At 43.7% G+C, this 10,564-nt stretch overlaps 1 protein-coding gene across 1 annotated transcript in view; it reads left to right on the forward strand.

Moving 5' to 3' along the window:
- The window catches only part of LOC309527227 (heparan sulfate glucosamine 3-O-sulfotransferase 3B1-like), a 33,898-nt gene extending 24,061 nt beyond the window's left edge, over positions 1–9,837 (forward strand). The window contains exon 2 of the mRNA XM_082213883.1: positions 6,387–9,837. Within this exon, the coding sequence (XP_082070009.1) occupies positions 6,387–7,005 (619 nt within the window). The 3' untranslated portion in view covers positions 7,006–9,837. The remainder of the gene's footprint in view (positions 1–6,386) is intronic.
- The last annotated feature ends 727 nt before the right edge of the window (positions 9,838–10,564 follow it).

Consider the following 10,564-nt stretch of genomic DNA (forward strand, 5'->3'; position numbering starts at 1 on the left):
GAAGATTCCACCTAAACATTAGGAAGAACTTCCTGACAGTAAGAGCTGTTCGACAGTGGAATTTGCTGCCAAGGAGGGTGGTGGAGTCTCCTACTTTGGAGGTCTTTAAGCAGAGGCTTGACAACCATATGTCAGGAGTGCTCTGATGGTGTTTCCTGCTTGGCAGGGGGTTGGACTCGATGGCCCTTGTGGTCTCTTCCAACTCTATGATTCTATGATTCTATGATCCAACATGTCTTCTCAATTGTTACCCTGACGGTTAAGTTAGTTGTCCCAGTTAATGTGAATGCTTTGAACCTTATAAAGAAATAAAAAAATCAGTTATTGTGTGCCTCAGATATGCCCCTTTGGTCTATTTCCAAAACTGGCTAATTTGGTTAAGTGTAGACGGTACTGAGTTTTTCTTACCTAAAACTTGGTAGTGATTTCTTCCATTTTTCTACAGATTTTAGTGAAGAGTGATTTGGAAACAGTTTTGGGATGCTGTCCCAATGCTACCACATTATTGCTGTCTGGAGGGACTTGTAGTGTGACAACGGCAGGACAATGATAAAACAAGAGCATGTGTGTTATAAACAGTTCTGGGATTTCAGCAGGAAATTCTGGGATGGACTGTGGTTGGAAATAAACCACCCTGAAACTTCTTCAGGTACAAATGTTATTTTAACAGGTATTGAATATAACTGACCTGATAGCACTGTGAGCCCCAATCTTTTCTTTTCTTTATTGTTAATGTTGCTTTTTCTCCAAAGAGCTCAAGATAATAGCACACACACATCTCCCCCTCTCCATTATACCAATCCCACCCTGTGAGGTAGGTTAGGCTGACAGTGTCTCTCAAAGTCACCTGATGCATTTCATGGCAGAGTGGAGATTTGAACCCTGGTTGCCCGGGTCCTAGTCCAGCATTCCGGAAAGAAATGAGAGCTCCAAAGAATAGTTGTGGCCTTTCTCTTTTCTTAATGCTCTTTTTTACAAAGATGAGTTCCTTCTTTTTATTGGCCGTTTTAAATGTTTCTCTTCTCCCCTGCTGCATAGTCCTGGGTGTTGTAGTCTGGAGCTGGGATATTCAACAGACTAAAATATTTATCACCACAAATCTCTAATAGTGACGGTGGGACTTACATCCTGGCAGTGAGTAAGCAAAATTGAAAGAGTAGCTTCATGTGCCCTGGCAAAGAACTTGGAAAATATTTTTTTCCTCCACAACCCCCAAAGCATCTTTGTTAAAATATATCAGTCCTACACATATGCATTCAAAAATAATACAGTGGTGCCTCAGGTTACATATGCTTCAGGTTACATACGCTTCAGATTACAGACTCCGCTAACCCAGAAATATTACCTCGGGTTAAGAACTTTGCTTCAGGATGAGAACAGAAATCGTGCTCCAGCGGTGCGGCAGCAGCGGGAGGCCCCATTAGCTAAAGGGTAAGAACAGTTTCAGGTTAAGAACGAACCTCCGTAACAAATTAAGTACTTAACCCGAGGTACCCCTGTAAAGTGTATGGGTTTTGTACAGTCCACATGCCCTTAGTGGCTAAACTTTATATGGCCTTTTGAAATCTCTAGAAGACACATCTTCTCTTCAAGGGCAGGAGAAATATCTTTTTCCCCAGGTCTAAATCTTCTGCACTTCTCAATCGAATGCCTGTTAAATCTGTTCTTGTAGGAGAGCTAAATCCATAACCGGAGCGATTAAACCAATTTGGCTACATGGAAACAGGGTCTAATTAATCACGCTGTCCAAACTCCTCTTGCTTTATGGAGCCGCTTCTTATTTTACATTCCTTTCTTGCCACTTGAAAAGCTTCTATGTTAGTCTTAACTTCTTTGAAGCAGATCTTATTGAATTTAAATGTATTCACTCAACCATGATTGCTGCCGAAAAGCCCTTGTCTGTGCTGGCAGTCCATGTAGGAGGAATAGTGTTTGGTCTCCTCCTCCTTTCCTACCTCTCTCTCTCCCCCCTGCCCGCTCCCCCCCCCAACATGCAGCAGGCAGTGTGAGGAGTTGAAAGATTACTCCCTGGCCAGGATAGGTGGACAACCATAGGTGGGTGAACAAGCATGGGGGGATATTGCAATGCAGCGAGAAGCTCTTGCCTACACAGATAAGTGAGCATTATTCCAAGGAGTCCTGCAGATCCAAAGCATCAAATGTTGGATCCAAAATGTGCGAGTGCGGTATGGGCTACCAAAATATGTAGAAGTGATTCCTCCTCCTCCTCCTCCTTTTCTTAATGACTTGTGGCTTGCTTCCTTAGCTGCCTGTAAAAAAGCTGCTGGTGCCTGGTTATTTTGTGGGGGGTTCTGAGCTCTTGAACCAAGAGAGAGAGAGAGAAGCTTATGAATAATGCAACTTCAGTGAGCGAAGGGATTAATGAAAGCACAACCCATTTGGTCCGATGGAGGCAGAGTCCTCATTGGGTGCCTCTGCCAACTGAAAACATTAAAGAGGCCACTGAAAACTCCTGTAAACTATGCGTATAATTATTGGTGCCTCGTCTTGTGGACTTTGCGCAAGAAAATGGAGCAAGCAAGGAATGGTGGTTGAGATGCGCTTGCATTTCTCTCCTAGAGCACAGGCCTGGTTGTGTTGTGCAGATGGAAACATACGTCCTGGATGTTGGTGGAATAGCGACTGTAGTCGCAGGACTAAGTAAGTAATGAAGAAAAGGGTGGTGGGAATTAGCACATTGAAAAGCGCCTCTTGTGTGGAAAGTCCTTGACCACTTTTTTTTTATCTCTCCCTCCCCCACCCCCGAAATTGGCTGTGTCTGTTTTGAGTCATTTCATTTCCAAGAAACCTTTCTCCTCCTCCTCCTTCCCTTAACATGACCTGCAAAAAGCCCATGCAGGAAATGGCTGCAGATTACTCGACTACCCCTCTGGCCAAGCCATGTGAAATGAATGCCTGATAATGATGAGAGAGTGTCTAAAGGAACGGCTCCGTAAACAGCAGTGAGCTTTTAATCTAACCACTATCCAGTCATCTGCACTTATTTTCCGCTCCTTCCCACCACCTCCTTTTCCTAGCAGGCATAAAACCTTGTAGCCATTAAAGTGGTGCTGAGGGGATCCTTCAGACAATGGAAGGGGCGCCGAGTGGGACAAAAGGAATTCAGATGCGCTCATGTCTCTTGGGCAAGTGAGAAGCAAGGGGAGTTCTTGTAAACGGCAGTGGAACTGGTGTGTCTTGAATGATGCTGACAATTAGGAGTGTCCTGCTGGTTTTTCTGAAACAAACAAATACAAATACCCTGTATAAAGAGTCTAATATTGCTTTGTGTTAATCATCTCCAGCATGTCATTCAATCATGCAGAATATTTACTGCTTAATTCTACCTATTGCCCCAAACAGTTATATTAATAAGACAGCCTTCTCTTCAGGAATATGGTTGGAAGTGAAATCCTATATGCCATGAATCGAGGAATAGGATAGCTAGTATGGCAGAGCTGTGTATGGTCAGTGTTTGGGTGGGAGGCTACCAGGGAACTCCTTGTACTTAGCTCAGCTTCTAGAAGGAAGGAGCGATATACAACTGTAATGTGTGAAAGGTTCACAGCCATGTGGCTGCCATCGTCTAATTTGTATTTACTATGGCAATCCTTGGTGCACCTATAGTGCTGATATACCTATGGTGGGAAATAGCTCCAATTCTGTGTTGGTTAGGAGCTGTTACCTCTCTCTGTAAATCAACTTGCACCTGTCTGAAAGCTTCTCACATGTGAAGGCTACCTACAGATGACCTGGCTTCTAGCAGCAGCTTTATTTGAGTCTCGAAGGTACATATGGACCTATCACTTTCTGGCAAGAAGATTGAAGGCCAGCAACGAGCTAATGACTATGAAGGGTGTTGTTTCCTGCCATTTCTAAAAAAGCAAGAGGCTCTCAAAGCTTACGGTGGTCTGCAAGTGAGAGGATGACCTGGCAATCTAAATTCCAGTATATGATGCTTGTCTCTGAAGGCGCCAGGGTAAAGCATGAGGTGATTGAATCTAGTTGAAAGCCACTTCTGCATTATTCACCACCTTGTAAGTCATGTCAGGGGTGCCATAGCAGTAGATTCCCTACATCAACAGGGGATCACACAGTTGGTTTCCAGAACTATCCACTTACTCTTACCAGGCTCTCAAGAGTCCTTCCATCTCTGCTGCTACTCCTGTGCAATTTGCCCCTTAAGCACATCCTTTCCCCATCATTGGAATAGCTGAAATTTCCCCATCTTCATCCCAATTGATGCAGTTGTGAAGCATCTGCAAAACTGCTAGCAACCAGTGCTGGAAAAGAACATTATTTCCAGTGTCTCCAGCTGAAAACCATTTTATTTGCCCCCCCTCCAGTTGCTTGATTTTTGGCTGTGGAGATCCAACCACCTTTCCTTTGATAAAAATTAGAGAGGCTGTTGAATATGCAATGACTGCTAAAGTGGCTGTGGAAGAGGGTGAAGTGAAACAGAGCAATTCTTGAGGTGGAAACCAGGAGAAACATCAAGACCAGTTGCTTGCTTTTAACAAGCAAATGGCCCTATTCTCTGGCTGCCCCATTGGTTAAGAGGAAAACTCTGCACATGCATTTCTGCAAAGGCACCAGATCACTCTCTTCTGTTTCGTGTTTGCTCTTTACTCTTGATATATTCCTATGCATCTTGGTTCTTCTGTGTTCCAACCTGGATCATCTCAGCTGTGCTGCTGCCTGGCACTTCTGTTTTTGTAGCTTCTGGCCTTGCAATAAAAGCTCAAGAGCCTGGTTGTTTGTACCTGTCAGCTTGTTGTTGTAAGCCCAAGACAGCAACAGCATGTAAAATACTTCTCCTCCCCCCCTTCTGCCACATCACTAACAAGAGCCCCCCCTCTCAATTTTCTTTATTGGGAAGTGTCAACAGATTAGTGGAGAATCCCTCTGTGCAGACAAAAACCTGCCACAAAAGGCATTAGGCTTTCAGCTATTGGATTACCACGTGGCCACCTGTCAACTGACTTTGTAAATGTATCTGTCTCCAAACTGTTTTTCGCATTAGAGGGCTGAGGTGTTTTTTTCTCCAGGAATGTGTGTTCTAAATGACTATTTCAGAATCCTGCATTTAAGCCTTTTTGGGGGGTGAGGGAGGAGTTGAGGAGATTAAAGCTGTCTTGTGCAAGAACACTAATGTAATAAAATCTTAAGTGGTTAACGGGCAAAGCGGGACAGTCTGTCTGCACGGTAAATACATTGCTTCACCTAGCGCCAGGTGCCTTGTGGGGAAAATCTTTATGAAAGGAGTTCTCTAGCTCCTAAGAGTTTCTTTGTCTGAGATGGTTCTAGGAGGTAGGGCTCTATTGCTACCTGAAGCAGTATGCATGGAAATGGTTTGTGTGGTGGGTGCTTGCATCTTGGACTTCTGTGACCATGCCCCCAATTTAGAAAATATTGGTGATTGTCAAAGGTTTGTTTTTTGATAGAACCTGCATCCTTTGAATGGGCAGCATCATTCAGTTGATCACCTGAATCACATTTAAAGTCATATAGTGAAATAAGCTGTGGTGAGCCTCAGACATAAACTCTGTTCCCCTCCTCATCTCCTCTCGTGCATACAAGGAGATGGGTGCATGGGCATAGGTGGGGGGGATGCATGGGGGCAGCTGCCTCCCCCCCAGATCAAGTAAATAAATAAAAATACTTAACTGACCAATTGCATGGCAGATAACTTGTTCTGCCTCCCCAACATAAAGCCTGCCTCCCCTAAAATCAATCATTGCTTTTTCCCATGGATGGGTGGACATTTTATAACAAACTGTTATTCATGAAGGTGGAACTCTTGGTTCATTCCAACCAAAGTAAGCTTAACTCAGCCAGAGTTGAAATGTGGTGGGCACCAAAATTTAAGCAAGTTATACAGCGGTACCTCGGGTTAAGAACTTAATTCGTTCTAGAGGTCCGTTCTTAACCTGAAGTGTGCTTTCACTAATGGGGACTTCTGCTCCTGCTGCGCCACTGGTGCACAATTTCCATTCTTATCCTCGGGCAAAGTTCTTAACCTGGAGCAACCACTTCCTGGTTAGCAGAGTTTGTAACCCAAGGTACCACTGTATGTGGCACAACTCATAATAAAACTTCCTGACAAACCTCCTGAAGTAGGAGTGCTTAAGATACCTCATGCGAAGTGATTCATAAATGAAATAAACAATGCCATTACGGAAGAGACCTTTGGAAGAGATCTTGGCCTTTTGATTCACGATGTACTTAAGTCTGAAATGATGCTCTGTTGTTCCTTGGCTGAGTAAGTAATCTTGCTGGGTATTGTCAGTACCAAGAACTGTAAAAGAGTGCTGTAATTCATGCCCATCAGTGTTTTTAACCACTCTGTGCTTTTCTTCTCCTTCCCTCTCGCTTTTTTTTGGCAGGGATTTGATGCCAAGAACTCTCGATGGGCAGATCACCATGGAGAAAACTCCCAGCTACTTTGTCACCAAGGAAGCCCCGGCTCGCATCTCTGCCATGTCGAAGGGCACCAAGCTCATTGTGGTGGTGAGAGACCCGGTCACCAGAGCCATTTCTGACTACACACAAACTCTGTCCAAGAAGCCTGACATCCCCACCTTTGAGAGCCTGACCTTCAAAAACAGGACTACGGGCCTCATTGATACCTCCTGGAGTGCCATCCAGATTGGCATTTATGCCAAGCACCTGGAAAACTGGCTCCTGTACTTCCCCATTGGGCAGATCCTCTTTGTCAGTGGGGAAAGGCTAATCAGTGATCCAGCTGGCGAGTTAGGCCGAGTCCAGGACTTTCTGGGCCTCAAGAGGATCATCACGGACAAACACTTCTACTTCAACAAAACCAAGGGTTTCCCATGCCTGAAAAAGGCTGAAGGCAGCAGCAAGCCCCACTGCTTAGGCAAAACCAAGGGGCGGACCCACCCCAACATAGACCAGGAAGTGGTCCAGAGGCTGCGGGAATTCTACAGGCCCTTCAACATGAAGTTCTACCAGATGACTGGACATGACTTTGGCTGGGATTGATGGTTTAATGCAGAGGTTCTTGCCAGAGTTAATCCCATCATTTCAGCTTGCTATCCCCCTTATATATGTAGATAGGTCTATATGTAAAATGTACAGAAATCTATTTTATAATAATTTATTTTTAATTCTTAAGCAATTAATTCACTAAGCTGCCTAACCACACTGTAGCAGCCCATAGCTGTGTTTTTAACATTCCACAGTGCTGAATCCTTACTCTGCTCTTTCTCTTTTTTGTAGCCTGGTTCAGTTTGTGCTGGAAAGTGCTTCCAAGTATCTTCTATGAGAAAAATTAATATAAAAAGAAAGGTTGGTGGGTAAGGGAGAAAGAATTTTTAAAAGCACAATTTTATTTTCCAATACGGGTACTAGGCATTTTGAAACACTTTTGTGAAAGGCCCTCCAGCTAGCATATTTTGCCTTCCCTCTTCCAGATCAACCCACTTGCAACTGAGTTTTTGGTTGGCTATGAAATTTCGTGGAACTCAAAGCATTTAGGCCTAGCTTAAGCCTTTACAGGTGGGCATGGCATGAGTGCAGAAGGAGATTCTCTCCAGCCATATAGCTGCTGCTGCCTGTTTCTCAGATATGTTTTCCTGGATGTGTACAACTCTCTCCTTGTAGAAAGCTTTGCTACAGTAGTTACTGAATGTTCTACAGTTTTTCCTTCTGCTTTCTTGACCTTTAAGCAGATTTCCTGGACTGACAACTATGCATATTTGGTCCAGCTTTAACTTGTTCCTGCTGAAAATGTGAAATGCTTCCTTCGGGCACAATTCATACGGGGTGCTGCTTCTTCTTCTTCTTTTAAAAAAGCTGGTCTTGCAGAAGAAGACCATGCAGTCTGAACTTGTATAGTGAACCACTCCCTGCTATGTATAACTGAATGATAGGCCTGATTGCTGATAGCCCTGCAGTCAGGGTGCTCTCAGATTAGAACATGCAGAGTTACATGCCTCATCAGCCTTTTTCTAAGAGAGTTAATTAAATCCCCCCCTCCGCTGGTGCTGAGCTGAAAGTTTTGGACTTTCATATGGGGTCAAGTGGGATGTGGGGGGGAAAGTATGCACTTCATTAAACCCTTGAGAGAGGGGTTGGAAATGATCATGCAGGGACCATAGACAGTCTGAACCTTGCCAAAGAATTTCACCCCCCCCCCAAGACTAGCAAACAGCCTATTCCTGCCCCTGCCCTCAATCACATTATGCTAAGGTGAATTGAATGTAACATCTTGGCACATTTAATTGGACCTCCAGGAGAATTGCTCCCAATGTAGGTGCTTCATGGCAACTTGAGAAGGTTGGGCATGTCTGACCAATGTTGCGGTGAGTGAGCTACCATCTTGTATTAAAACCTCTGTTCAGCTGTGCTCTATCTCTTTCTCTTTCTGTGTGTGCTTCAGTTCTCAACACATTCTTGAAGTGTCCCACATTGGACACAATATGGGCATAACTGTCAGATTTATTTTGAGAAGTAACTGCATAGGGAATGTGGGATTCCTCAGAGGGCTGTATACAATTTGTGTGTCCATGAGCACTTGCACATTATTCTAAGGATGCAGACATTCATATGAACATTCAGCCTCTGTGTTGGCCATCTTTGGACCTATGATGTTTATTATCACCTGCTGGTGAGGCAGCACTCTAGGACAGGCTTCCTCAGTCTTGCACCCTCCAAATTTTGTTGGATAGCAACTCCGATCACCCCTGACCATTAGGCACCTTGGCTGGGGGGGATGACCGGGATTCCAAAAACATCTGGAGTACCAGAGGTCCCCCTTCCTGATTTACATGTTGAGCACTACAGAAGACATTAAATAGACCCCTTGCTATAGACCTCATTCAATCCTTTACACCAGGGTTGGTCAGCATGTTGTCCTCCAGATGTTGCTGAACCACAACTCCCACAATCCCATGCTGGCTGAGGCTGATGGGAGTGGGACTTCAAAAACACCTGGAGGAATGCTACTATAGAAAAAGTTGCTTGAACCCACCTCCTCCCTACTAAAGTGAGATGCAACACATGTGTCCTTAGCCTCTTCTTTCTGGACCCCCCCCCATAGAATCTGTGACATGCTTATGTGATAACCACGTTGTCAAGCCATGCAGCTTCTCTTGCTCAAGGAGATTGTAGTGGGTTTTTCTTTTATAGCTCTCCTTTGTTTTCCATTTCCAAACCTTTTTCTTAGTTGGACTGCAGAACTCAGTGCTTGGACTTTCTTCTTCTTCTCTGGGTAGGTTTGTAGCCTGATGCCTTCCTCTCCATTGCACAAATCAAATTGGCAAAGTAGTTATTGTATCCACAGAACCTGTTCCGAATGATTTTATGAAATAAGTTGAGTGATAACTCTGCCACTACTTCACCGTTCAGTATCTTGAACAAAATTGGCTGAGCAGATTATATAGCAGAAATATTATGAAACCAGTTAAGACCTTACCTACATATCATGGTGGACCTTGTACCATATGGCATTTGAAACTGTCCAAGCTAGCTTCCATACATTAACTTTTTAATGTCCACGAGAGGGTACCCAGTTGAAACTCAGAGGTGTGGTTGGACTTGTTTCCCCCCACATGGTAACATTAATTTATGGCTGAGTTCCATTCAGCAATACGTCCAGATTTTAGCAATATTTTTGTGTGTGTGTTTGCTGTAACATGATACATCTTAGACTAGTCTACTTGTAAAGGAAAGCAAAATGGCAAGCAAAAACTGTAAATTGAGTATTTTGTGGTATGTACAACACAAATTAATTTTACACAGAGGTTTCTAGGAAAATGAAATTTTGATTCATACTATTTCTTTGTATGAAGAAATAAAATATATTTTACCAAACCATGGAGACCACCTCATTTTCCTTTTCAATGTGTGGGTAAACAGAAATCAAAACAAAAGGTTTGGCTATCAGAGGAATCCAAATTGGGGTCAGGGGAGTGGGGTGGTGGATAGACTAGTGCAGTGACTGCTGAGGGCAAACGGCGTATCCTCCACCACTGTTTCATTTTTTTAAAATGTTATGTATTATTTCACTTTTTATATAATAACCCTCTCCTGGTACAAATCTCAACAGTGAAATACAGAGCGGTTATACATACTCTTATCAGTATCGTTACAAATTACCTTGCTCCTTGCATAAAGAAGTAAAGTGCCACATGTAAAATAAAACAATTTAAATCCACAGTATAGGAAATATAAAGATGCAGATGTCCTCAGGAGAGCTCTCCATAACGTTCTGTGTTGAAGATGGATTCTCTCTGAGGTACAGATGAAATAAAGCCATACCATTTTTCATGGAAAGTGTCCCCCATTATTATTTACTGAAGGGCTCTCATCCGGCCTCTCTGAGGGGAATGGAGCAGCTTTGGATTGAGCAGATCAATGGTCAGCTCTGCTCCATCCCCATGATGCCTTGCTTTGGGAACTTACACTGGCAACTGGCAACAGGAACACCAATAGCATTTGTGTTCTCTTTGTTGCACATTCTTTAGTAGGAGCCTTCATGATGGTGGAGCCCCCTGGCTGGACACCTCTGCCGTATCCTAACCCCCTCAATTATGGGTGA

The sequence above is a fragment of the Podarcis vaucheri genome (genome assembly GCF_965113315.1).
Source record: "Podarcis vaucheri genome assembly, chromosome: 2".
Lineage (NCBI taxonomy): Eukaryota > Metazoa > Chordata > Lepidosauria > Squamata > Lacertidae > Podarcis > Podarcis vaucheri.